Consider the following 25,610-nt stretch of genomic DNA (forward strand, 5'->3'; position numbering starts at 1 on the left):
TTCGAGATGCTGGATGTGGATGGATCCAACCGGCGACAATATTGAAAATATGATTCGATGCAATTCAGATACAATAGTTCTCTGAATATCTGAAAAAGCAGGTTTACCCCAGAAAGTTGCCGACAGTAACTGAAGTAATGCATCGTTGCAAGTCAAATAGTTACAGCGATTCCAACAAGCGCGGGACCGGGGCCAGCCGTCGACACGCACTCCGATTGGCCGATGCGGGCAAACGCCGAATCTTTTGCTTCTCTCTCGCAGAACTTCAAACCGCATGAATCGATAACCAAGACCCTTAACACCCAGACTCAACCCCTTCACCCACCCACACACCTACACAAACATCTACCCCTCTGGATCTCGTCAATTCGAATCCCACCCTCAACTGGATCGGATATACACCTCGAAACCGTTCCGTTCCATCCTCTAACACCCAACAACCGGGGTAGAGAAAACGACACCAACCTACACCACCACCACAACCCCGATACTCCCAACCCCCATCATAAACCAGCACAATGGCCGGAGGCGCAGCCAAATTCCGCCACCTGAGCCGCAAGTCGTCGCACCGACAAGCCCTCCTCCGCAACCTGGTCACCTCCCTCTTCACGCACGAGTCGATCACCACCACATGGGCCAAGGCCAAGGAGGCCCAACGACTGGCCGAGAAGCTGATCACTTTGGGCAAGAAGAACACCGAAGCCAGCCGGAAGAGCGCCCTGGCTACGTTTTACGTGCGTTACACCCCATCCCAGCTTGCCCCAAGCCCATTCTTTCCCTTTTCCCCCCTTCTCAGATCAAACCTACTCCCAAGAGAATCCATGTTAATAATAGGACTGAAAATAAAGACCCCCCACTCCATCCTCCCCAAACTCTTCGGCCCCCTGCGGGAACGCTACGCCAACCGACCCGGCGGCTACACGCGGGTGCTGCGCGTGGAGCCCAAGAAGGACGACCAGGCGGAGAGCGCGATCCTGGAGCTGGTCGACGGCCCCAAGGACATGCGGTTCGCCCTGACGGCGCGGACCATCGCGCGCCAGCGCGCCAAGGGCTTCGACACCCTCAACGAGATCACCGCGCTGAATGTCCGCAAGGTGACGCGGTTCCGGGACGGTGGGGTCGAGGCCCTCGAGGATGAGGTGCAGAAGTTGAAGCTCGGGGGGCATGGTGAGAAGACGGCCAGTAACAATGGCGAGGGCAAGGGCTTTGGTTGGAAGGGGCGGAAGGAGAAGGCCAAGAAGGCGCCTCTGGCTTAGAGTGAGAGAGAGAAAGGGACGGGGTTGGATTTGAGCGGGGAGGTTTGGGTTTGGGTCCTGCCACAAAAATGAATTCATAAATTGAGGGTCGGATAAGGCAACTGTTTCTCTTCTGGGTGATTTTGATTGTGATGGTGGGGTTTGTTAGCAGCGACGCTGGTCCGCCTTTTCTGGTTTGTTTCTTTTTTTTTCTCCATTTCATTTATGTACCTTATATCAATTCGTATGTTGTTTCTCTCGGCTGCTGCTTTCTTCTCAACCTGACTGGACCAGTGGCTGGCTGCGACTGTATTTCTAGCTGACTTGGCTTATCGAAAATCATATTGTTCAAACAAAAGGAGCTCACTCGATAGTAGTCAAACTTAAGAATTACCACGACGTTAGAGATAGGCTAAGAACGGCGACTAATATGGTTTCAGCATCGATTCAATCATACATTTATTGTGTCTAAGCACTGTCGCCCATCCCCACACCAGCAAGATCTAATGAGATATAGCAAGTTTTAAAGCTACTGTGACATGTTCGCATGTCAGTAGCTAAGCACCACCAAGCGCCATGGAAAGCCCAGTCCTGGTCTGCGCGATCAACGAACCGCAGACGCAACAAACCCCCCACAATTCGAGAATGGGCTATTTGGGCAAGCCAGAATAGGCCCCACACTCTCCATCCTTCTGATAAATCTGCCCCGAATGGGGGATCGCCACACCAGACCCTATCACACGTGCTTGGCCACGAGAAGAAAGTATGTGCACTTTTGAAAATAGAAATCAGTCTATCGACCGAGCAATAGTACTAGTTAGAACGTCAATTCGCTCGTGGTAACATAGTTCCTCCGGAAACAACGAGCGGGCCATTCTTGCTGTTTAGCGAAGTGTTTGGAAAAGGTGGAGTTGAGGTAGGCACATTTCGATGCTTCATGTCGAATTCGGATGGCACCTCGGACGGTGGTGGCTTGGGAGGGAGATGAGATGGCGTTCCCCATTTGGCAATTGAGTCTCGTCCACCGGAGGGTATACTGCGAGGGAGACTCTGCCCAGCGGACCCCAATGCATCCGGACTCTTGTTGTTGATATCCTGATAGCCATTCCACTGTGGAAGGACCCCGGGCTGCAGGCCTTGGTACGGGCCCATGCCGTGCTGACCGCCCTTAGCAGGGTGCCGTGCTAATGTGGCTGCTCCACCTGGAACAAACGAGCGGGTTTGAGGATTGAAAGGAGACCGACTAAAGTTTCCAGGCATAGGGTGAGAGCCTGAGTGAGGCTGCATAGCAGGGCTCGTTGGCTGGCCCGGATATTGAGTATAGGGATACGAAGTAGGGGTAGGCGGTTGGGTCTGATAATTTGTCCAAGCGGCCGGGACATGGGTAGGAGGGTGGTTGCGATGAGGCGGAAGAGGATAGCCGCCAGGATAAGGTGGTGTCGACCAGCCGGGCGTCTGTTGGTATTGTACAGAGTTGGGCATAGGATAGCTGCCAAGCGCAGGTGATGATTTCGTAGACGCCATTGCCGGCGACTGAGTGATGGATGCATATCCTGTGTAAGGAGACTGCTGAGAAACAGGCCCATTTTGCCACGGACCACTCGGCGTCATTTGGGGAGAGACAGGCATCGAGTAATGGGGCATCGTGTTCTGATTCACGGGACCTGGGTACATGGCCCCAGTCTGCACACTAGGTGTATAGCCCATACTGGGTGGGGATACTCCAGGTCCAACCATGCAGGGCTGGTTTGGGAAAGACGGATCATTCATAGCCGTACCATACGGCACTGAACCGTTGCCAAACTGCATCCCAGGGTAGTAGGCATTGAACTGAGACCGAGCTTCGAAGCTGTCGTCATGCGGCGTTTTCTGTCGGTGCGTTTTCTTGCGTCCGCTGGTTGAACTTGAGCGCGACATGTTGGCGCTACTGTCGCCATTCGCGGTTTCGGCTGCTGCCTTTGACTCAGGGAAATCTCGGAAGATGCGCTCGCGCGCTTCCTGATACTTGGCTTCTCGCTCCTCTCGGGTAAGAGCTAGTCTATCTTTCGCCGGGGTGGCACCTGCAGAAGAACCACCACGATCTCCGTCGTTACCGCTGTCGCCAGCTTCCGATCCATCTTTCGATTGACCAGAGCTTGCTGCGATGCTGCCCTCAGTGGAAGGTCGCTCACTGCCTGCACGTCTCATGATCTTCATGGCAGGCATGGCAGGTGGCGGCGTGCTGTTGTTGGCAGCATATATGATGGACAGGGGCGTTGGCCTGACAAGACATTATTAGCGCGCTGTTCTGCCCTAAGACTATGCAAGAAAAATATCAACATACAGTCGACAGAAAGGTGTTCTGTGAAGTCTGACTGACGTGACATTGTTATCCACGAAGTGGGTCAGATGGTAGTAGTCGCCCAGTTTATGAGCCAAGAGTCTCCCAAAAGCATTGGAAGGAGGAAGTTCCAATGAATGCTCCCTGTTGACCAAAAGTTAGAGCCCAACGTACAGACACCACGACACAATCAAGAACTTACTTGGAGTTCTGTATGAAATGCCGAACCTTCTCTTCTAGCTGTAGAATCAGAAGACGATCCTTAGGGGATTTAATGGCCTCAAGAAGCTTTTCATCTGGCTCAGACGGAAAACCATGTATGGGTCGTCCAGCTTGGAAGGCCTCCGAGTTGGGGGTGATAAAGCCGCTGGACATCGCGTCTGGAAGAATAGCACCGTTACTATGCTGAGTGCCGTCGGGATACACTGGTCCTGTCGGCTGAAGTATAGCCCGCGGTCGTTGTATGTCCCTAAACCCGCGAACACCCGAATCGGATCCCGTCAACGAATTGGGTGCACCAGAAGCAGGTCCGGAGAGAGATTCTTCCTCGTCAATGGCTTGCACGCTAGCACTATCATCAGGACGCAAAGAGTCCTTCTCGTCCATAGCAAATGTGGTGACTGACGCCATGCTCTTCGAGTCAAAACTCGTCGGTTTGGTCGAAGAACTTGACAGATGGGTGCGGTCATCCTCGTCAAAGGATGACTCCCGTTTCAATAATCCATTTTCTGGACCCTCACTAGAAAAATCGGGACTATCATGATATTTCTTTTCCGAAAAATCAATGCCTTGTACAGCCTGGGAGAGACCGTCAACGTTTCGATCGCTAGTAGCGGCATCATCAGGAGCGTTACTAGGGCCTAGCTGGCCAGAATGAATGTCATGGGAGCAGTATAGTTCGGAGGATGATGGAACTTCGATCGACTGAGAACCTTGTAGCTCGTCAGATGGCATGGAAGCTACCGGTCCAAATGGTGGAGGCATCGCAGCAATCTGTGAGGGTTTGTCAGACATGAACCTGGCCATGACCTAGTTGTTGCACCATAACCGACCTTTGCAAAGGAAAGACGGTGCTCGTCCCTCGTAGAACCTTTCGATGCCATTATCATGCGAATGCTTTCCGCCGGATCCGAGAATCTCTTTCTAACGTTTTCTTTCTTTGGTGATGAAAACGAGCGAGCGGGGAACCAACGGCTGAATAGGAAATCCCAACAAGAGAAAGCGCACGACTGAGCTCAACGCGTTCAGGAGTTGGCGAGAGAAAAAAACCGGAATTCGAACTGATCAAGAGCCACTCAAAGAACCCACTTCACACAAGCCCAAAAAGAAAGACGGCACATCTCTGGGAAACGTAATTCGCCATAAGGAAAGCTGCTTAAGGTTAGAACCGCGCAAAGTACATAGAGCCGTTTCGTGGGCTAAGCGGAGAGTAAGGTGACTGACTGATCGATCAGGGGAAGAAAGCCAGTGACGGAAGACGCGAGAATGGCCGGCAACGCAGTCTGAAGAAAAAAGTGACTATTATTACACGATTGTCAGAACGATCGATCCATAGCCCTCTTTGATAAGCTGACTCGTGTCTTTTTGGGGAAGGTTGGAAAAAAGGTTTATATGACTTGGGGAAGAGGGAGGAAGAGGGGAGGAGGAAGAGGGAGTGGGGAGAGAAGAGAATCTTCCTACAAGAGAAATAAAGAATAGGGGGAGCTTGAAGACAAGCAACCGCCCTGGAAGAGCAAGTTGAACGGAGCCGACAGACAAATAGTACAGTACTTTAGATAAGTACTGTGGAAGGGTATGGTGTGGCCCGGAGTGGGTGGTGGTGGTGGTGGTCCGTCGCAACTATGCGGGTGTGGAAAGTGAATGAGTGGGTATGGGATGGATTCTTTTGGGCTGAAGAAGGAACGACAGGAAGCAAACCTGACCAAGAGAGGACTGGCTGGCGGCAGGCACGCAGGCAAGAAAGTTTAGCCGCGCGTTTAGCCCCGATGTTGTTCCGGCCCGCATGGTTGGCTTGATCAGCCGCCGAGGACAAAGCCTGGAAAGACTGGCAGTTGAGATTCCATACTAGTAATTGCCCAGTGGAACAGTAACCTTACATACTACGGATACCGAGTATCAAATCTGAGTCGGGTCGGACCGTGAGCTACAGGCGAGGTAGTAGAAGGGCTGAAATAAATCCCCTCCCTGTCGTTCCTTGTGGTCAATCACGTACTTCCACTTCAGCGCCTATCAGCCAAGTCTCTCTAGCCTCGACCGGCTGGCGATCTGAATGATGAATCGGTATCGAAATGCCCCCGGGCTAAGAGGCCCTAGCAAGGCAACAGCCAGCACCTTGTGCCAAAAATGCTTGCAACGAGATATGTACCCGTTTCGCTCTTATGCCTCTGGGTCGCAAACTGACGTGGTTTAGCACGGCACTACAGCTATGAATGTAAAGCCACCGCGCAGGAGCGGCCTTACATGTCTCGCCCATCGCGCACGCAGCAGTTGCAGAACCCAAAGCTGCGACCGCAATTAACAAATGATGCTTACAAGGATGCCTTACGCACGTGAGTCTGCCTCGGTTCCAACTGTGCTTCACTCTTGTGTCGTCATCAAGAAATTAACAAGACAATAGGAAGGAGTCTAATGATGCGCCTTTGACCAGGCATGAGGAAGAAAGAGGCCGCAAGAGAGATTTTGACCAGGTGGATCCGTTACACAGCCCAGCTCACCTGTCAAAGCGAGCACGCTCGGCTTCTTCGCATTCAGCAACCTCTGTATCGACAATTTCGACAAGTCGGTCGCACTCCCGGTCGCCTCCCCGCCGCAACGAGCGGACACGATCAGTGTCCTCTCGTCCTTCTGGTCACAGGAAGAGGCGCTATAGTGATGCAACTTCCGCTCACTCCGTTGCTTCTTACACCTCGGGAGAAAGAGGTTCTCGGTCTAGGTCGCGTGAGTGGTCAGATGACAGAAGTACCCGACGGAGACGGCGCGCTTCGAGTCCAAACGAACGAGGACGTTCCAGAAACATGTCGCGAGATGGTGGACGAAGGGATCGGTCTAGAAGCCACAGTGTGGATCGCAGTCGAATGGCCAAGGGTAGAAGATCGGTGAGTCCCTCGCTGGCGACTGGGAGCGATTACCCAGCTTCAAGTCACCGCAAGGCGCAACCCCGTGCGGAGCCTGTGAGCAGTGGCGGCGGACGTGGCCCCGGTCAGGGTGTTCCTCCGCCCCGGCGGGAGAGAAGTCTCAGTCCCTACAGCAAACGCATTGCACTAACCCAGGCAATGAACCTGGAACGTTAGGGTCCTTGTGGGTTTTGGACAGAGGAAAAGTCATTGTGGAATTTGCGCGGGCGTATTGGCGTTCTAGCCTCGTATTATTATTATTGTTGAGACATTGTATGATAGGATTGCAAAGTCATTGAGAGCATAATGTATTGTATTGCTATGCAAAATTCCGTAACGCCTTGCGACTATTGCCCCTGACCCCAGCAGAAGAGCGCCTGATAGATAACGAGATGAAACCGAGTCGTGCCACCACCTATTGTACACCATTCCTAGGGTATCAAGATTATGCCGCACCGTCCTCCTCCAGCTCCCTCCGTTCCTCTTCCTCCTCTTCCCTTTCTCGGACATGAATTCCCTCCACCAACATTTCGCCTTCAATGCCCACTTCCTCTCCCTCTTGAGTGCTGGATGCTGCGCTCTTGGCTTGCGCGGCCCGCTGCGCATTTTCAATGCGTTGGCGCACCAGTCTTGCGATGGCGTTCTGGGTTCGCACATTCAGGACGTTCATTTTCTCGTCCAGGTCACGCTTCAAATCCCAGTTCGGCTTCTTCGGTTGCAGCTTGAATAGATCGATTGGCTGATCCTCCTCCGCATCTTTCTTCGCTTGTTCAGCGGTTGCTTTAGCAATCTCCGCAGCTTGGGCTTCCACGGTGATTTGGCCATCATTCGGGGCTTGATCAAATCCAAGCTTGGGTCCACGAGTTTCCGGGTCGTAGTTTCTGCCGGACAGGTATTGCTTGGTCACGTCCGGAGCAGCCTCTTCGTACCCATCGTTGGCGGCCCCAGCTTCCGTTACTGACTCTGGTTCCGGCTGTTTGCGCTTTAAGGCGGCAAGCTTCGCAAGTCGAGCTTTGCGGTCTGTCGCAGCGGCATCAAGAGAGGCATGGCTGGATGACATGGCTGCGGAGGGGATGTGGGCGACGGAGAGAGCTGCGAATGACCAGGTCGAGGAGGGGGAGGGGAATGTGGATTGCCCAGTAGCTAAGAATGAGCAAAGACAAGGGTGGAATAATATATGTTTCTGCCTTTTTCACACCCTCGTAATCTCAGGAAGCGTCTCAATAGCTGGAATAGAGCTTGGCTAAAGCGGTGGTGGCACAAATTAAATTGAGGTAGTAGTAGTATCAAGTAACTGGTTGCGCTTTAGTAGAACTGATTGTCGGCAGTGATTTGCGCGCGCCACAGCCCAGGATCTCCTCAGCCACACTTTATCCGCGCCGGAGCAAAATCGGGCCCTTTCTTTCCCCGGGTTCGCCGCGAGAAAGACGTTGTGCAATATTGCCCAGTCACCCCTTCCCCGGTCGCTGAATCCTAACGGGTTTTACTGTGGTCTTTTGCTCAGCTGGCCCAAGCAAATCCAGAAACCGAGCACTGGATGTCATTCAGTCCGCATCGCTTCTTGCGCCCCCGCTATGGTGCTGGGTTGCCTTCCTATGCACTGCAGCCCCGACTCCGCCCCGGATATTGGTGTCGCCAGAGAGAAGGATTTCAGCATACGAGATGGCACATCCATAATGCGACGCCCACGAGTAAACAAATGTCGACGGAGCCTGACCCGACACTACACGAGTCAGCACCTCCCACCGAGCCCAGTGGTCTTGTAAACCACAGTCTTGACCGATCCCGAAACAAAGCGCAGTCTTCGTCCTCCTCTGCTCATACCACCTTACCAGAACCTGAACGTGATTTCTTCGACGATTCATCTTTTCCGCCGCCTAAGCCACTCCAGATCTTGGATGCTTGCGATCCCTGGAGCGATTATTCGGCTTTGCGCACTCCCGACTTCCACAACGAGGGTAGTCGGCGACTTCGACACAATGCACTTGTGGTGAATGGTGGCACTATCAGCTACCGAGAGAGAATGGTGGGTGAGGAGGCATTCCACGCGGATGAAAAAATACGAAGTTCATCTTTTTTCGTCGGTTCACCTAGGCTTCGGAGGTGGAAAGTTGCCCGCAATGAGCTGTTCAAAGCTAAATACTTTGATCGGCCAGTGGCACGGGAGGACCTTATCGAGGAGTTTCACATGCACAAAGCTGACAAGGAGCTACTGGCGATACTGCAGAGTGAAGATTTTGACAAATTCCGCGAGGAGTGGGAATTTAAGGACATGGCCATCAAAGGTGAGCACTGGATGAGGCTGTCACTCTGGCTTATAGCAAACTCCCCGGAGCTTGCTTTGAAGTTTCTCTATATAACTTGCCAAGGCGAGAAGAGGCCGCTGCATGTCATGGTCTGCGAATGCCTGCTTTTCTTGCGAAACTACCCAGATTTACTTTCCACCTGGACTTGGGAGGGGAAGACCTTCGCCGATATCCTCGCTGCTTGCTTAGATCCAGAACACTGGCCAATAGTCTATGCATCACAGAAAGGTATCCGTTTTTTCGTCATGGGAGCAGATGACGAACAAGTTCTTCGAGCCTGGAAGCTCGCCCACGAGCGACAAGTGTACACGTCTGCTGAAACCTATCTTGCTTACGCGGCTCGCTTCACCAAGATGAAGAATGTCGATTTGGCCCTCGCAGCCTTGGACCATGTACGCCAGATTGGACAGGTTGGCCTGGAGATGACGTCCCAGCCAGTCAAGTCCCACGGCTGTCTGCTGTTGCTGCTCGACTCTGTCGAGGATGGCCCCAACGGGCGCAATTTCCGCATCCTTCCCAAGCTCCTCGAGATGGGCATGCGTCCTGACTTGGAGATGATGGATCTCATTCTAAGAAACTGTTACAAAACAGGGGATGAAGAACTTGGTCGCGATATGTTGAATCACATGCAGAGCCAAGGCTATCCGTTGACGACCTATACCTATGTGACGCTATTGTCCGATGCCACCCGGCGACTGGACCGACATGAGATTGATCGGCTCCGGGATGAAATCGACATGGAGGGAGAGGACATCCGGACCAACAAGTTTGTCCAGTCCAAATTGTTCCACGCGTACTTCTGTCTCAATGTGAAAGATCAGGCGAATCGGCCTTCGGAAATAGACAACAAGCACGCATTTCGCACTCTGCTGAAGATGTACAATGAGATGTACGACATTGTACCTTTGAAGAAGCTTGGGATTGTTCCGGCATATTATCAACCGCCAACTACCGAACGAACCACGGTGAGAACCTCGCCTGACGCCGTACCTCTTTTCCTCATGATTGCGTCGTACCTTCGGTGCAACAAGCATGTTTCTGTCACTGCGCATGTCTACGAACGCTTTATCGAGCTCTTAGAGAAAGAGGACCCAGTCATCTCTTCTCTCGCTAGGACGGATCACACTTGGCACGAGTTTATGCATGCATGGCGTAATGACGTCCGCGGACTGCGTCCTTCGATCCGCCTTGTCGATACCATGCAGCGTATTAGCAACGAAGGCAGTGTCAGCCCGAATAAGCCACACTTCCGGCCGAAGCCGACAGTCTACATCTGGACGACGTTGATATCTGCGTTCCTCTGGAACAAAGAACCGCGGGCGGCAGAGCACGTGATCGAGATGATGAAGAAGAGCAAGTTCAAGTTTAACCAGATCTTGTGGACCACCTTGATCGACGGCTATGCTCGGAACAAGGACATTCTCAAGGTCGCTGAAACCATCCGAGCGATGGAGAATGATGGCTATGAAATGGACGCGTTCTGCATCAAGGCGCTGCGCCACATTCAGGATCCGGAGCGACTGTGGGAGGCTGTGGAGGAGCTCGACAAGGAGACCGACGAGCAAGTAGACCGAACCACGTTCGAGTCCCTCACCAAGAAGTCGCGTCTCGACGAGATTCAGGACGACCAGGGCGACCCAGACTGGCTGCTCGATCAGGGTCTTCAACGCTTGAAGGCCAAACAAGCTTGAAGGCCTCATCTCAAGCAGGCGCGGAACTAAGATACCCCCACTTTTTTTTCTTTTGGAGCAACTCGGATTGATTCTTCAGCATAGCTGGTGTCCATGGGAGGGAGAGCATGGCGGTTGTTACATGGAGCGTTTTGCGGCGTCCAGACAGGCACAGGATGTATTTCGTAAAGTCACATTTCTTCGATATCATGTACATATCCATCACTTCTAAAATCCAAGAAGAGAACATCAAGCTTCATGCTACACAAACGGCATAGTGAGAGTGAAAAGATTCAAATTAACGCCACTAGCTGATGTAAAGGACAGTATACTACCATGCGATTTCCTGAACCCGTAAGAAAGGCAAGACACCTCGATCAGCCGCCGAAGAAGATGGAAACCTAGAAGATAGAGAACCGTCAGCATTTGGAACTCGACTCAAGGGGCTGTCCCTCTTTGTCATGCGAGTTTAGGTAGGGCAACCTACAGCCATCACCACGCAGCAAATACTGACGTAGGGGCTCAGCCGTTCACCGATGCGAGCACATTTCCAGAAGATGCCGAAGAAGCTGCAAGCAGTGTTAGAGAAGCTTCGTCCGGTGAGTGAGAGGAAAGGATGGCAGTTAATGAGGCCCTGCTGATAGCAACCAACAACACAACACATACCCATTCTGATTCCGGTCCATGATTCCCGGCATGATCGAATGGGCGTAGGTGCTCGTACAGATGATAAGCAGGAAGACCAGCAGAAGTGACTGGAAATTGAAGAGCGCCGACTGAATTTACAACAACAAGTCAGCATCACCGCTTGTGAAAGATTCTTCCAATTGCACTGGGCTGCATCTCACTTACCATCTTGACGAAGTGACCGAACCAGCTGCCTGGCCTCCTGTTCTTGTTGTTTCTTCAAATGCAAGCTCGCGAGGAAGGGGCCTTCTCTTCTTCCTGAACTACCTCACTGCAAACACGAACTTTCCACTGGAAGACCTGCACAAGAAGTGGACGCCTTTAAAGAGCACACAATTGAAGTAGAGAAGTTGGTTTCACCACTTCATCGTCATCGTCATCATCGATCGATCATCCTTCGACGGCGGAGGGGGATTCATTCTGCCAGCATGTCGTCCGGCAGTTACCGCCACCGCCTTACGGGGTCGAGGCCCGCGCTCCGCTATGCGCCGCCGCCGCGGGTCCGTCCTACAGCCCGTGTTACCCGGACTACTCCTACTACTACTACAACAAGACCTTCACCAACATCACGCCAACCACCACAACAACCATCATCATCCTCTGCACCGCAGACCGCAACCCCGCGCGCTGCTCAACCGCCACCTTCCACCCGGACGGTCTCGTCCGGCCCTCCCCGCCAGCGCAGCACAGGCCATGTGTCGAGTAAACTCGCCCCTCCTTGGCCCTGGAACACCGAAGAAACAGATCTAATCCACGCCGGCTATCGACCCGCCTACCCTCCTCCTTCTCCTGCTCCCAAAGTCGACGCCTCAACCGAACCAGCACGAGCGTCAACATCAGCACCAAAACCCCAACCCACAACCAAGCTCAAACCCAAACCCACCCCCAAAAGAATGGCCGAACCCCGAGCCCGTGCCGCCCGGCACAAGGGGCAGATGAACTTCGCCTCGGAGCGTACGTTGCTTGCCTTACAGATACTAACCTCCCAAAACAAAACCCCTTCGAGATAACTAATAGCAGAGAAAACAGTCCGCCTTCTCCTCCTGGCCTACGGCGACCCAAGCCCCCACCCCTCCTTCCCCTCCGAACCCCTCCCGGAAACCGTCCGCGTCCTCGACGAGATCGTCACCGACTTCGTGCTGGAGATGTGCCACGGCGCCGCGCAGTACGCGAGCTACTCGCGCCGCCAGAAGATCAAAGTGGACGACTTCCGGTTCGCGCTGCGCCGGGACCCCAACAAGCTGGGCCGCGTGCAGGAGCTGCTGCGCATGGAGCGCGAGCTGAAGGAGGCGCGGAAGGCGTTTGATCAGAATGATGATCAGGTTGGGAATCTTAAGGATGCAGCCGCTGCCGCCGCGGCGAAGAAGGGTGCAGGGGGTGGTGCTGCTGCTGCGGCGGCGGCCGGGGACGAGGATTTCGGGGCGGCGGAGAGTGTGGATGGGAGGAAGAGTAAAGGGAAAGGCAAGAGGAGTGCTGCTGCCAGAAGGGATTCGGATGTCACCGAGGAGGGTAGTGTGACGGCTGGGGTGGCGAAGAAGAGGAAGGTGGGTGGTGGTTGAAATTCTGCGATTCATTCGTTTCTTGGCTGGCTATGTTTGCTACATGGCGTTCTCGGGGTTTCTTCTTTCTTCTTTTTCCTTATAACGCGGGGTGGGCTGGCTATCAGGATTGCATTGTGCATCGGGTGTATTTATATAAAGTGATATCCCATCATTCAGTTATCATTGACAGTGGGGGGCGTTGATGATAAGAAACCATACACTGAAATTTTGACACGCATTGTTGTTCTTGCATCAAGAGTTTAAAAAAATATATCTCTACTCTTACGATAAGCCCGCCGATCTCGAGCTAAACCTTCGGGACTATCTTATCAGTTGCACCGCCACACCAGTCAATACTTTATATATCCAGCCTTACACTAGCCAGCTCTCGACACTGCAAAGACCCCAGGACTCCGTACACCTTCTCTACTCTGTCCGGATGGAAGTGGATGAAACATGCATGCAATGATTCCTCTACCCTAAAAGCAAATTCTATGTTCTCTCGGCTCGCTGCATGAAGTACTCCGTTTTTGTCCTCTTCCTTCCCATGAGCGGGTTGCCTTGTCCAATCGTTCCGAACAAAAGCCAGACGGACTCCCAAGACGCCGTGCTCTCTTCCTTTTACTCACTTTTGTTGTCCGCTTTGCAGGTCCCATTGGTTGCGGGATTGCTTGCTCCCAAGGAGATACAGATCAGCCTGGAGATTAGTCGGCTGGATGCGACTGACAAGCACGGAACTACACCTCTTCGAGCTGGAGCTGGAGCGAAAGAGGGCACAGTTTGGCAGCAGACAGATATTCCAGGCAAGATCAAACGAGGGAGATTCTCCAGGGGCAGGGGGGAAGTATGTGTGGATGTGCGGAACGTTGTATGTATAGAAAGTGCTGGTATCGCGACCTTAGCTTTCGCAAGCTGAAGCGTAATACCAAGCAAGCCAGGAACTCAAGCTGGGCAACATGAAATTGCGGAAGATTCATAGAAACCGTTAATGGGATTAATATGCACGGAGAAAAGACCAAGTTGAGACAAAGAAAAGATATGAGAAAAAAGTGGGTGGGACGGTGGTTGAAGAGAGAAAAAATGGAAGGTATCGTTTTTCTTTTGTCTTTAAATCAGAACCCTATCATAATATCCTCTTTACGCGCGAGCCTCCTCGCCGCTCCGCTCTTGAGTCCGCTGCTGACCACCACGGCCTCCCTTGCCGCCCCGCTGTCCGCCGCGCTGGGCGCCGGACTCGCCGCTGCCTTCGCCGCCCAGGGTCAGCTGTGCGGTGGCTAGCCGGTTGGACAGCTCCATCTGCGTGCGGATGGTGTTGGCCAGGTACGACACAACCAGGACGTCCTGGATGTGGTTGTTGCTGCAGGTAATGGGTCAGATTTTGATGCTTTGTTTGGTGTACTGGGGCAGACTGGAAGAAAACTTACAAGTCACGCTCAATATCGGCGGGCTCGACCTTAGGAGCCAAGGCGAGCGTGTTGAGCAGGTACTGGCCCATGGCCGTGGAGGCGGGGGCCTCCTCGTCGATCACGGACTCGACATAGCGGGAAACGCGGTCGATCATACCGAGAACCTCCTCGATGGCGCGCTCAAGGGCCTCGATGTCGGTGAAGATGTTGGCGGAGCGCTCCTCGGCATCCCGGGCAGCGGCAATGGCCTCGAGACCGCTCTTCTCGGCCTCGCCGTAACGGATCTCATAGGGAACGGGGATGAAGGCAGCGCTGTCGGCAGCACGCTCAGCGGTCACGCCGACGGGGGCAGAGATGTAGGCGCGGGTCTCGATGTCCTTTCCGGCCTCGGTGGAGACGGTCAAGTGAACGGCGGGGTGAGGCCACGTGCCGTCGCCCTGGCCGCTGTAGAAATTTTGGATCAAGGCCGAAAAGGTGTTGAGCTCGGACGAGGTGGCGTACCAACCCACGAGGACCTCCTTGGGGTTGGCCTTCAGGTGCAGGGCGAGCATCTGCTTCTGGTATTCCATATCCACCTCAACTTGGTCTGTCGTCTCGGTGTGGCCCACGGCGAAGGTGCTGCGGATCTCGACTTCGGTGCCATCCTCGGACCTGGTTCCCAGAAGAGTACCGATGACACGCTCCTGGTCGGCATTGCGACGAAGAGAGTGGTCCAGGATGGAGAACAGAGCCTAGCAGCAACCATCAATCAAATCGCTCCTGGATGAAAGAAATTTAATAAAAACAAGCTCAAGCTCGACCTACCTGAGGCTGAATGACAACATTCACAGGGGCGGTCGTCGGTGCAGACCCCACTGCCACGGGACCCAGAGGGCGGGCGAGATGGACGAAGGAATCGGTGTCAGCCATGATGGGAGTGATGGAGGGGGAGAGAGCAAAGGTGGTAATGTAGTTGGAAGGAGGGGAGGAGGTAAAATGGCTGATTCACACAGTCGGAGATCTCTCTGTTTGTCTCCGGGGTGGGGTTGTGATGGTGGCTCTTCTGGGGAGGGAGAATTAAATCTTCTCTTTCCGCCTCTGGGCTGCGGCGGACGGAGGTTCTGCTGCGAGCCTCAAATTGTGTGTGCGCAAAGGGAATTTCGCGCTAAGATAAGATAAGCACCGCCGCCCAGATTCAACCCGCCCCGTGAAAAAAAGAGTTTCTGGTCGGGTTTCCCGCCTGTTCACTAGCTACAAATTTACCGGTCAGTCGCATTCAATTAGTTTCTGCAATTATCCAGAATGGCTCCTCCTCGTGGTAGAGGTAGAGCTCCTAGAGGGCGCGGAAAGCGCCCCCGTGGCGGCGTTAGTCGCAGAGATACCTTCCAAACATCCCGAGTCGACGAGATCCAGTGAGTGCTCCATCATATTCGCATCTAACACAAGTCACGCCAGCTGACCGACTGGTGGCAGGTCGGAAGCCTCGTCTGACAGTGAGAATGGCTCATTCGACGAGCCTATGGAGGATGCCGTGGCCGACGAAGAACTCTTGGACCAGGACTCGTCCGACAGCGAAGAGGAAGCGGACCAGAAGGGACATTCCTATAACGAGTTGTTGCAACTACTGAACGCCGGCAACGACGCCAATGGCCCCGCTCGCAAGAAGCGAAAGACCGATCACCGAAAAGCCGAGATTAAAGAGGTGACCCGCGATGACGCAGAAGAGGACGAGGATGAGGCTTTGTTGGGAGAGGACGATCTAGAGCAACAAGCACCGTCGGACGCCGAGGACGAAGACAATCAGCCCGAAGACGAGGCAGATTTACAAGCAGACAGTGATGATGAAGATGGTAGGAAGATCTGGACAATCTTCGATAATCGGGACATAGCCCGCTGATGCGCAGCAGATAATGATCCTTTCGACACCCACTTCAACACCCTCAAAGAAGAGGACTTGAACAAGAAAATTAAGGCCATTGAGGAGAAAAAGTGGAAGAGCACCAAGAAGGAACTTGCCGAGGGGCTGAAGTTCGTGCGCTCTATCCCTGATACGGGCGACGATGCATCCTTGTTGGCCGCAATGAAGAGCGTCTCGGGCGTCAAGGTAGGCCAAATTGTACTGAGTCTCCACATGACCAGACGGAGTCTAACACACATCATCGCTCTTAGCTCAAGAAGAAGCTCAAGGCTCCTGCAACAGAACATATCTCCAAGATCGATGGCGATGCTCAACATCTTGCGCCCTACATTTTCGGCTACCAGGATGTCCTTTATGGCGCTCGCACGGCAGACAACGCAGCTCACCTGCGAGACCTCCTGGCTCTGCATGCGACGAATCATATACTGAAGACGCGCGACCGCGTCCTCAAGAACAACGCTCGCGTGGCCAAGGAACAAGATTCCGACCTGGACGTCCGGGATCAGGGTTTCACTCGGCCCAAGGTGCTGTACCTGCTACCCACCAAGCAAGCCTGTGTGCGGGCGGTGGACGCCATCACGCGGTTCTTCCAGCCCGAGCAACAGGAGAACCGGAAGCGACTTCTCGACACCTTCTCGTCTGCTGACGACAAGTCCTGGGAGAACAAGCCGGACGACTTCCGCGACCTGTTCGGCGGCAACGACGATGACATGTTCCGCCTGGGTCTCAAATTCACGCGCAAGACCGTGAAGTACTTCGCTCAATTCTACACATCCGACATGATCCTTGCCAGTCCGCTCGGTCTACGCACGATCATGGACCAAGCCGAGTAAGTACTTTCTTCTTCACTGACCCTCACCCTTCCGCCCCCGAGAACGTGACCGGATAGCTTACTGACCCCCCTTCTCTCCTAGTGCGAAGAAGCGTGATCACGATTTCTTGTCCTCGATCGAAGTTGTCATCATCGACCACGCGGACGGTCTGCTCATGCAGAACTGGGATCACGTCGACTACATCCTCAAGCATCTGAACCTGCAGCCGCGGGAGGCGCACGGCTGTGACTTCAGCCGGGTGCGGACGTGGTACCTGGACAACCAGGCGCGGCACGTCCGGCAGATGATCATGCTGTCCTCGTTCCTGACGCCGGAGATGAACGCTGCGTTCTCGACGCAGATGCAGAACGTCTTCGGTCGGGTTAAGGTCAGCCCGGTCTACGCGGGCGCCATCGGGGAACTGGCGCTCCCCGTGCCCGTGCGGCAGACCTTCTCACGCTTCGACAGCCTCTCGCCGGCCAAGGATCCGGACGCGCGGTTCAAGCACTTCACGACGACCGTGCTGTCGTCGCTGGTGCGCGACCTCAGCAAAAACGGCGGCGGCGGCGGCGGCACGCTGATCTTCATCCCCTCGTACCTGGACTTCGTGCGCGTGCGCAACTACTTCGCCACCTCGACGCAGACGACCCACGTCTCCTTCGGCGCCATCAGCGAGTACACGGATGTGCGTGAGGGCACGCGCGCCCGCACCCACTTCGTGCAGGGCCGCCACTCGGTGCTGCTGTACACCGAGCGCATCCACCACTTCCGCCGCTACCAGCTCCGCGGCGTCAAGCGCATCATCATGTACGGGGTGCCCGAGAACCCGACCTTTTACGCCGAGATCGTGGGCTTCCTGGGCCTGGACCCCGCGCAGGCCGCCGAGGCCGCCCAGGGCGGCGGCGTCCGCGCCCTGTTCTCCAAGTGGGATGCCCTGAAGCTGGAGCGGATCGTCGGGACGAAGCGCCTCGGAAACATGATGCGCGAGAAGGGCGGGGATACTTTCACCTTCATGTAGATAGATAGGTTTTCCAGCTCCAAGCTGTATGTATTAGTACCGGTAGTGTAACTACTGGTCCGGAGAGAAGTCCGACATCGTTCCCGTCTCAGCAACTGCCATAATCCTCCAGCCAGCAGCCCCTGCAGTGCAGGGGTGGTCTATTGTTCTCTTTCCTTAAAATCACTTCTTCATCCATGATCATCCTGATAACAGCTACGTACTCTATGTATAATCCCAGCACTTTTGATCATGCGGACCCGCAAATTGTAAAGATTAGCGTGCCAATCCCCAATCCACTTTTACACAGAAAAAAAACAAACCATTCGGCTCCTTCACCGACATCCGTAGATCGGAGGGGGTGGTTGGGGTGGGAGCAGCAAAAGAAAAACCCAGTGCTACTGTAGCCTCACGATATAAGAAACATGACATGTAGAGGGAAACACCTTTGTAAGAATTTCGTTCTAAGGCGATATACTACGAACCTTGCATAGTCAAACCCGATCTGGTGATTATACAGCAGAAATTCGTCCAAGCGGGATTCGTGATAGCGTAAGGCTACAGTAACCGGGCAGAAGGGATGCCTACTGCTAACATCTTTCAACCCCAGTCAGTCTAAAAGTTTCTTTTGTTCAAGCTCAGCTGATTTACTCTCTCGATCGAATCAGAATCAAGTTCTGGTCTGTTGTTTTCAAAAAAGCTCGTCAAGTGCGCGAAAAGCGGTGATTAGTCATTCTGGGGGAGGCGTCCTTGTACGTACTTAGTACATTTTTTTTTTTTGCCCTCGCCGTTCTCTTTCCTCCGGCTGCTCTTTAATTCAAACTTCTTGTCGTCTCTGTTTTGTTGACGGAGAGGTTCAGGACTGGACCAGGGGAATGACTGAAGGTATATATACAGCACGTCTACAATAGAATCTGTGTATATTTCCTTATCGCTTTCAGATCGGATCTACTTGTGAGCAAAGTACTGTACAGTACCCAGTACATGTACAATCACTCCCGAGCCAGGGACAAACAGGAAAACAACCTCGGATAACAAACACAAATCAGCCTTCAGAAAAATACGAGGCAATTACAAAATGGCCACTTGCGTCACTCCTCGATCCCACGAGGATCCAAGCCAGCGGGAGACGATAAGAGAAGCACCCAGCGAGCAGAGTCCCCTTCTGGCTCGTTCATCACCAGCCATGATGCCTGATGAATTGACCTCAGCTTCCTCCCACCACCAGCCGTCCTGGTGGTCTTCCCTGCGCCACTCGAGCCAGGAGCTCTGGTTGCAGGGAAAGGGTATGATATTTGTTTTGGGCGCCCAGTTCTTCGGCGCTACTATGAATGTTATGACGCAGGTTTTGGAGATCAAGGGAAATAATGGGAAGGGGTATCATCCGTTCCAGGTATGTCTTGATGATCGCGTGCCGCTTTGCTTGATCGGTTGTGTGAAACCGGACGTTCGCTGCTGTGTTAGTCAACCGCTAATCTCTCCGCAGATCCTCTTTGCGCGCATGTCAATCACTGTCATTGCCAGTTATCTGTACATGTGGTACACCAAAGTGCCGCAGCCGCTTGGGACCAAGCCGATCTTGCTGCTTCTGTTCCTACGTGCCAGCGGTGGCTTCTTCGGCGTTTATGGGCTGTACTACTCAGTGCAGTATCTGCCTCTGTCCGAGGCCACTGTAGTCACCTTCTTAGTTCCCATCCTTACCGGATACGCCTGCTCGTTGTTCATCCCTCGCGAGACGTTCACCCGCAAGCAGTTGATGGCTGGGCTCGTGTCCCTGATCGGTGTCATTCTGATCGCTCGCCCGTTCGCCTTCATGCGCTCGGGGGAAGAGACTGACGATGGAGAATCGGGCGATAAGCCCGGTGCAACGGACAGCTATCACCACGTTTTGGCGATTGCTGTTGCCCTGCTGGGTGTCCTAGGAGCCACTTGTGCTTATACGACCATTAGAATGATCGGCCGGCGCTGTCACCCACTCGTGTCTGTCACCTGGTTCTCCTCGTACACGACGATTGTCGCCTCTCTCGCGATGCTGCTGGTTCCATCCATCCCCTTCGCGTTGCCCGTTACGCTGTTTGAATGGACTCTGCTGCTGGGTCTCGGAGTGTGCGGATTCCTATTGCAGTTCCTCCTTACGGCTGGTCTGTCTTACGTTCCCCCGGAACGGACGCCCAAAGATCTTGCGACAGGCTGGGAATCGAACTCGTATGGTACTCAAGCGAGCGGCCGTGTAGAGGATGAAGAGCAATTGCGGGGACAGCAGCTGCAGCAGCAAGCCGAAACAAAGCCTCCTGCAGCAAAGACCTCGTCCGGGTCACGCGCGACGTTCATGATTTACACCCAGATGTTGTTCGCGCTGTTCTATGACCGCATGGTCTGGGGTAGCACACTGTCCCCGGTGAGTTGGGTCGGGTCGGGGCTAATTCTGGGCTGTGCCATCTATGTGGCCGTTGCACGAGAGGACCAGAAACCCGAGAGTGACTCTGGTGAGACTGCCAGCAAGAACGACGTCACGGCTGCAGCACCGGTTGACGAGGAAAGTGAACGGCTGGAGGTAAGCGGGACGAGGTAAACGGGGGGCATGCAGTTGGATACATACTTCCTGCAAGTGGGCATAATAGGGAGGACGATATAAGGTATTTGACCCTTGGATTGATACACATAAAAGAACAAGTCGACTCCTGGGTAGTAAAGAATGCAACCCCATGGTAGATGCGGCTAGTGCGGGAGGGGCATAAAAAGCGGAGCAAGCGACTTGCATATACGGAGTGCAGTAGTAGGACGCTGTGATATAGAATGGTGATGAGCGACCAGCGGGAGATTGGGATGCATGAGTGCATGAGTGCATGAATTATATAACGAATGAGACGAAATGAACGATGCAAGAAAGAGGGAAGTGTTTTGAGTACTTGGTATGCCGCTGTGGATGGAGCAGAAGAGGAAGGTGCGGGGTGGGGCTCGACGGGACTCGGTTGACTTGCCTTTTTGACCAATAATCCAACCCCAGGTGGGTTTTCTTGTCGATCCGGGGGTGGACGGAGTAATCCATGATATATCTACGTATCGATCCAGTCCAATTCAACTCAACTTCCACTTCTACAGATTGATCTTGCACCATCTCTCTGACTTTGGAATCACATACTTACCACAGGACCAGCATTAAAAAAACGCCGAATAAACACACCAACCACAATCCCACCAAGCAAACCTAAAGGCAACCGACCATCCGTCTCCCCGGTATGCCGCAGCACAGTCTCCCTCGAATTGTCGGTTCGGAGCACTCTCGTCCTATGCGGCCATGCAGCCATGAAACCCAATGCATTGCAACTGTCCCTGCCAGAAAACGAGGCCTCATTTCGTGGTGGGTGTGATTGGACGCCACGACGTCATTTAGCTGTTTCTCCCCATCGGCTGGATTCACGGAAGAACCCGAGGTTGACCGCGAACGGCCATGATTGGGGGCAGCCTGAGTGTGATTGCCAGTGGCGTTACCACCTACTGTCTTCATGATTTGATGGACGTACCGAGTAGAGTGGGCAGTGGAGAGTACTTTTGACCCGATATGGCTGGAGAAAAGGGGAAGCTTATATAGAGTGTGCGGCCTCATCTCGCCCATCCTTTTTCCTCCATATACAGCCAATCGCTTTTCCTACACTCTTTACTTCGTTCTTTCGTGCTTCCTCTAGATATAGACAAAAGTCTCGATACAATGCGTCATTTCGACGCCTGGTTCCTCCGCGACCCTTACTCAATCTTTCACTACTATCCCACCAACCGACGCTGGTCTGAAAACATCCGCGAACTCATCCAAGAACGCCAAATCTGCGCCCCAACTCCGTCTGCCTCTGTAACCACGCCATCAACCCCGGATATTTTCAAGACAATCGACCCTCAACTCAACAGCCCCCTCTTCACCCGCCTGCCCCCCGAAATCCGGTCCATAATCTGGTCCCACGTCTTCGGCGAGCCCGTCCTCCACCTCGTTCAGATCCGCAATCAAATCCGCCACGTGCGCTGCCCCAATTCTGTCTCTGCGATTGACAAGAACCGGCGCTGCTGTCCGGTCACCGCCGCACGATGGCGTACAGACGTTGATACCTCGTCCGCTGCTTCACCAACCGACAGCAGCAGCACCAACAAGCAACACCTCAACACCGACCCCAACAGCAAACTCTACCCCCACACCCACCCCTCCCTCCCCTCACATCTCAGCACCACCCCAGCAAGCCTGCTGCGCACCTGCCGCGCGATCTACAACGAAGCAGCACCCCAGCTGTACCGCCAGGCGACCTTCGATGTCGACGACCTATCGACCTGGATCGCATTCACCGACCAGGTCAACCCGACCTGCCTGCAGGAGGTGCGGAGATTGAGCGTGCAGGTCGTCCCGCTGGGCGGGATGTTCCACGATCGGGAGACCAGCCATAATAATAACCATAGCCATATCGACAGCAACAACAACAGCAACAGCAACAATCCACCACCACCACCAGCAGAAACAGCAAGAACCCCCACCAACACCAGCCCCTCCCACTCAATCCACACTTACACGCACAACCCTAACCTCTGGACAACCTTCTGGCAAAGAACCACCACCCGGTGCCCGCACCTCACCGACCTCACCCTCTGCATCGACCTGGGCCGCTTCACCGCAACCGCAACCGCCATCCCCACCGCCACGAACCCTGCGACGGCCACCATAGTCGGCGGCTACAAGCTCCCGCTACACGCCGGCGTGGACGCGGAGTGGCTACGTCCCATCGTCCGGCGGGTGCGCGGATTGACGCGATTCGAGCTGGCGGTCACGGCGCGGTGCGATGCGGCGGCGCGGGCGGGGGTGGAGCGGGAGGTCGGCGGGGCGGAGCGGCTGGGGCGGTTGCGGGCGGAGATTCAGGGGTGGGTTTGTTCGAGCCGTTGCACTAGATTTGAGGAGGAACAGGATGATGCGGCGGCGGCGGCGGCGGCGGCGGAGTATGGGTATGACTCTGGGTACAGGTTCAGAGCTGGGAAGGAGGGGTGGCAGAGAAGAAAGCGGAGGTTGGCTATCTGTTCGGCTTGATTTTCCATAGAAATTCCCTCGGGAGGGAGGGAGAGCTGAATCGATGATAGAACGATAAAGTTATAGATACCCTTTTCTTCCTATTTTATCCGTCCAGCAACGTACCTGACAACCTCCAAAAGGCGCAGTGAGGTGAGATGACTCGCATTCTAGACATGAAGTACATACTGTATACACACTCTACACTCCGAGTGGCAATACACCATCCAAAGGTCAAAGTCCCGATTCATCTATAACAATCTAGTCTCTCTGTACAGTGCACATCATCATATTAAGTCCCTGCATCCCATCCCGTGCCGAAACACCACCTCGGCACAAATAATCCTCATCTCAAGGAAATAGTCCTTTCCCCTAGAGCAATATCCCAACCCATCATATAATGATACATCGCCCGTAACAATTTTGTCTGAACCAGAAAACAAAAGGTCCGTAGGGATACATATTACTCATTTTTGAACCCACATTGAAAGTGAGATTCCCTTGGTGGATGCAAGGCTCTTCTCATATGAGGCTGCTCGTGTAAGGCTTCCGCGAGATAAGAGGAAGCGAGGAAGTAAGAGAAAAGAAAAGGAAAAAAAAAGGTTTGATGTCCAATTTCAAAAGTTAAGCTCATACCCAGACCGGTCCTTTTGCTAACCTTACATTATCTGGAGGGAGAGAGGTTGTGGGAAAGGGAGACATGAACCAAGAAGGTAGGTGAATTAGGTTGCCTATTGGGTTGAGGAGTTTGGGAGGGAAACAACAACAGCAGAAAAAAAAATCATCAAGTAAGAACATATATTACTCATGCCCGGGAACCAGCTGCATGTTGTTGTTCATACTCGTGTTCTTGTTGTAGCTGTTGGCCGCTGCTGCGCTCGGCCTCTGATTCATGTTCCTCCTCGCTGGTGGGGGAAGGGGCCCGACTGCCCACTAACGAGCGACGGCTGCGCATCTAGACCGAAATTTGTGAGCGGGCTGCACCCTCCTTTTCATAGCGACTTCAGGAACTCACCCAGGATCGAACGCCACCAATCAGACCCAGACTGTACCCAGTGGCAAAGTAATCAGGGGGTTCGTTGCGGCCAGTGCCCATGGGGCTGTCGGGACGGCCCAGAGCCTCAACCCGCGAGACATGCGATTTGGTCCCCAGCACGGGACTCGTCAGTCCGCTCGTCAGTCCACTGCGCGAGCCGCCCAAGTCCATGCTATTGCGGGTGCTGGGTGCCGGGCTGCCGGGGCGGCTGTTTTGCCAGAATTGGCGCAGCTCGCGACCCAATTCCTGGCCCGTGGTGGTCCAATTGGCCCGGATGTTGTCGCGCAGCTCCGACACATGGCGCTTGATCTCCAGCTCGTTCTTTTTGATCCATGACACGTTCAGTTCCTGACGCGAGGCTCCGCGCTTGAATTGGCGCGAAATGTACTGGTCGTAGTCGCGGACAATCCTGAATCGAATCAGCTCCGCCAACTCATTCACATCCCAACCGCGGAAACCCACCTGGTGATGATGCCCGTAGTGCTGACACCTTCCGTGCGCTGCGTGACCAGGAACTTCCCCTCTCGCTTGATCGGGGCGTAGATGTCGTCGCCCTCATCCGCACCATACGGCAGGTCGTCATGTGCCACGTAATCAATCTTGTGCTCCTCAAGAAACGCCGGGGTCAAAATCCAAGGACAATCGGGAATCACCTCGTCCACCCATTTACAGTGCCGCAGGGACTCTGCACGCTCTGCGCCACTCAAGACCGTCAATCCCTTGCGCTTGTGTGTCTCCTCATCACCCGTGACACCCACAATCAGATATACGTCGGGGAAAGCCTTCTTCGCCTGCTCCAATTGCCGCATGTGACTGGTGATTACCACGCCGGTTAGCCATCGATACACGGAATGCACCGTACCGGAAAAAAGGACAGCACGTACCCCAAGTGGAACAAATCAAACACTCCGTCCGCGTACACCCGCACCGGGCGACCCACTGGAGGCGGGTTGGTGTGATAACCGACGGGATCCTGGAGCCCACCGCGTTTTGGAGGCTCCAACAAGTGCTCTGGGGGTGCCGTCGTGTCGATCTGCAAGCCCGGTCGGGTGCCCTGATTCTCGATGTCGCTGCTGGCCACGGTAGTCTCGGACGGCTCGCCCGGGTCTTCCTTGTTTAGCGCGCCCGCCGCATTGCCGTTGGACAGTTGATCGTGGTTGTTGTTGTTGTCGCTGACGGAAGCCTTCCGGGCCCGCTTCGACGGGGGCACAGCGCCGGTCGATGTTACGTCCTGGGTCGGCTGTTTCTTGTGTTTGTTGGGGCTGGGCAGTGGGAGAGCTGGGCCGGTAGAGTCGTCGCCTTCCTCGCCGGACGCATCGCGAGAGGAGGGTTGCAAAAGATCTGCAGGCGCAGGAACGGCAGTAGGATGGTGTTGGGAGCCACTGCGCTTGCGTTTTCCGGACGGAGGAGAGGACATGGTGGCTGACTGAGGGAGCACAGCTCAACTTCTGTCGAGGAAGGATTAGGAGAGAGGGAAGGAGAAGAGAGAGAAGAGATGGGGTCCGGGGGGGGGAGGGAGGAGAGAGGAGAGAGAGAGAGAGAGAGGAAGAAG

General features: G+C 54.1%; 10 protein-coding genes across 10 annotated transcripts; 6 read left to right on the forward strand and 4 right to left on the reverse strand.

The window, feature by feature from the left end:
* The first annotated feature begins 257 nt into the window (after positions 1 to 257).
* On the forward strand, positions 258 to 1,605 carry ASPACDRAFT_113443 (mitochondrial 54S ribosomal protein bL17m). Its single transcript, XM_020195720.1, has 2 exons — positions 258 to 734; positions 849 to 1,605. Exons 1-2 carry the CDS (start codon positions 519 to 521, stop codon positions 1,254 to 1,256), a joined length of 624 nt encoding a protein of 207 aa, XP_020059262.1. The 5' UTR covers positions 258 to 518; the 3' UTR covers positions 1,257 to 1,605.
* Positions 1,606 to 2,060: 455 nt separating this feature from the next.
* ASPACDRAFT_57897 (putative R3H domain protein) lies at positions 2,061 to 4,581 on the reverse strand (the record flags this gene model as incomplete). The annotated part of the gene is made up of 3 exons (XM_020203293.1): positions 2,061 to 3,495; positions 3,559 to 3,699; positions 3,758 to 4,581. 3 exons carry the CDS (start codon positions 4,579 to 4,581, stop codon positions 2,061 to 2,063), a joined length of 2,400 nt encoding a protein of 799 aa, XP_020059263.1.
* A 2,405-nt stretch (positions 4,582 to 6,986) lies between these two features.
* On the reverse strand, positions 6,987 to 7,903 carry ASPACDRAFT_76028 (CCDC12/cwf18 family protein). The gene has a single exon (XM_020204618.1). The coding sequence runs from the start codon at positions 7,726 to 7,728 to the stop codon at positions 7,114 to 7,116; it is 615 nt and encodes a 204-aa protein (XP_020059264.1). The 5' UTR covers positions 7,729 to 7,903; the 3' UTR covers positions 6,987 to 7,113.
* A 464-nt stretch (positions 7,904 to 8,367) lies between these two features.
* Positions 8,368 to 10,665, forward strand: ASPACDRAFT_23710 (pentatricopeptide repeat protein; the record flags this gene model as incomplete). The annotated part of the gene is made up of 1 exon (XM_020199215.1): positions 8,368 to 10,665. One exon carries the CDS (start codon positions 8,368 to 8,370, stop codon positions 10,663 to 10,665), a length of 2,298 nt encoding a protein of 765 aa, XP_020059265.1.
* A 1,337-nt stretch (positions 10,666 to 12,002) lies between these two features.
* Positions 12,003 to 13,109, forward strand: ASPACDRAFT_113454 (putative transcription initiation factor TFIID subunit 13). Its single transcript, XM_020195721.1, has one exon. The coding sequence runs from the start codon at positions 12,477 to 12,479 to the stop codon at positions 12,888 to 12,890; it is 414 nt and encodes a 137-aa protein (XP_020059266.1). The 5' UTR covers positions 12,003 to 12,476; the 3' UTR covers positions 12,891 to 13,109.
* A 403-nt stretch (positions 13,110 to 13,512) lies between these two features.
* On the reverse strand, positions 13,513 to 15,246 carry ASPACDRAFT_76029 (eukaryotic translation initiation factor 3 subunit F). Its single transcript, XM_020204619.1, has 3 exons — positions 15,083 to 15,246; positions 14,297 to 15,009; positions 13,513 to 14,229 (listed from the first exon to the last, which is right to left on the reverse strand). The coding sequence occupies exons 1-3, from the start codon at positions 15,185 to 15,187 to the stop codon at positions 14,010 to 14,012; spliced, it is 1,038 nt and encodes a 345-aa protein (XP_020059267.1). The 5' UTR covers positions 15,188 to 15,246; the 3' UTR covers positions 13,513 to 14,009.
* Positions 15,247 to 15,776: 530 nt separating this feature from the next.
* ASPACDRAFT_24430 (UTP25 family protein) lies at positions 15,777 to 18,005 on the forward strand (the record flags this gene model as incomplete). Its single annotated transcript, XM_020199266.1, has 4 exons — positions 15,777 to 16,107; positions 16,162 to 16,361; positions 16,427 to 17,004; positions 17,090 to 18,005. 4 exons carry the CDS (start codon positions 15,777 to 15,779, stop codon positions 18,003 to 18,005), a joined length of 2,025 nt encoding a protein of 674 aa, XP_020059268.1.
* Positions 18,006 to 18,934: 929 nt separating this feature from the next.
* Positions 18,935 to 20,859, forward strand: ASPACDRAFT_76031 (DMT family transporter). The gene is made up of 2 exons (XM_020204620.1): positions 18,935 to 19,377; positions 19,471 to 20,859. Exons 1-2 carry the CDS (start codon positions 19,171 to 19,173, stop codon positions 20,554 to 20,556), a joined length of 1,293 nt encoding a protein of 430 aa, XP_020059269.1. The 5' UTR covers positions 18,935 to 19,170; the 3' UTR covers positions 20,557 to 20,859.
* Positions 20,860 to 21,693: 834 nt separating this feature from the next.
* Positions 21,694 to 23,043, forward strand: ASPACDRAFT_57904 (uncharacterized protein; the record flags this gene model as incomplete). Its single annotated transcript, XM_020203294.1, has 1 exon — positions 21,694 to 23,043. The coding sequence occupies one exon, from the start codon at positions 21,694 to 21,696 to the stop codon at positions 23,041 to 23,043; it is 1,350 nt and encodes a 449-aa protein (XP_020059270.1).
* Positions 23,044 to 23,628: 585 nt separating this feature from the next.
* ASPACDRAFT_76035 (choline-phosphate cytidylyltransferase) lies at positions 23,629 to 25,552 on the reverse strand. The gene is made up of 4 exons (XM_020204621.1): positions 24,943 to 25,552; positions 24,521 to 24,871; positions 24,038 to 24,467; positions 23,629 to 23,977 (listed from the first exon to the last, which is right to left on the reverse strand). Exons 1-4 carry the CDS (start codon positions 25,473 to 25,475, stop codon positions 23,828 to 23,830), a joined length of 1,464 nt encoding a protein of 487 aa, XP_020059271.1. The 5' UTR covers positions 25,476 to 25,552; the 3' UTR covers positions 23,629 to 23,827.
* Between the last annotated feature and the right edge of the window lie 58 nt (positions 25,553 to 25,610).

Source organism: Aspergillus aculeatus (genome assembly GCF_001890905.1).
Source record: "Aspergillus aculeatus ATCC 16872 unplaced genomic scaffold ASPACscaffold_3, whole genome shotgun sequence".
Taxonomy (NCBI): domain Eukaryota; kingdom Fungi; phylum Ascomycota; class Eurotiomycetes; order Eurotiales; family Aspergillaceae; genus Aspergillus; species Aspergillus aculeatus.

What these genes read in the sequence shown, in the direction of transcription:
- ASPACDRAFT_113443 (XM_020195720.1), top strand. Translation starts at nt 519, where the DNA reads ATGGCCGGAGGCGCAGCCAAATTCCGCCACCTGAGCCGCAAGTCGTCG. An exon ending in GCGCCCTGGCTACGTTTTAC is followed by an intron (nt 735 to 848) that starts GTGCGTTACACC and finishes CTGAAAATAAAG; the next exon opens with ACCCCCCACTCCATCCTCCC.
- ASPACDRAFT_76028 (XM_020204618.1), bottom strand. Translation starts at nt 7,728, where the DNA reads ATGTCATCCAGCCATGCCTCTCTTGATGCCGCTGCGACAGACCGCAAA.
- ASPACDRAFT_113454 (XM_020195721.1), top strand. Translation starts at nt 12,477, where the DNA reads ATGTGCCACGGCGCCGCGCAGTACGCGAGCTACTCGCGCCGCCAGAAG.
- ASPACDRAFT_76029 (XM_020204619.1), bottom strand. Translation starts at nt 15,187, where the DNA reads ATGGCTGACACCGATTCCTTCGTCCATCTCGCCCGCCCTCTGGGTCCC. An exon ending in ATGTTGTCATTCAGCCTCAG is followed by an intron (nt 15,010 to 15,082) that starts GTAGGTCGAGCT and finishes GGTTGCTGCTAG; the next exon opens with GCTCTGTTCTCCATCCTGGA. An exon ending in GCCGATATTGAGCGTGACTT is followed by an intron (nt 14,230 to 14,296) that starts GTAAGTTTTCTT and finishes CATTACCTGCAG; the next exon opens with CAACAACCACATCCAGGACG.
- ASPACDRAFT_76031 (XM_020204620.1), top strand. Translation starts at nt 19,171, where the DNA reads ATGATGCCTGATGAATTGACCTCAGCTTCCTCCCACCACCAGCCGTCC. An exon ending in AGGGGTATCATCCGTTCCAG is followed by an intron (nt 19,378 to 19,470) that starts GTATGTCTTGAT and finishes ATCTCTCCGCAG; the next exon opens with ATCCTCTTTGCGCGCATGTC.
- ASPACDRAFT_76035 (XM_020204621.1), bottom strand. Translation starts at nt 25,475, where the DNA reads ATGTCCTCTCCTCCGTCCGGAAAACGCAAGCGCAGTGGCTCCCAACAC. An exon ending in TTTGATTTGTTCCACTTGGG is followed by an intron (nt 24,872 to 24,942) that starts GTACGTGCTGTC and finishes GGTAATCACCAG; the next exon opens with TCACATGCGGCAATTGGAGC. An exon ending in ACTACGGGCATCATCACCAG is followed by an intron (nt 24,468 to 24,520) that starts GTGGGTTTCCGC and finishes GATTCGATTCAG; the next exon opens with GATTGTCCGCGACTACGACC.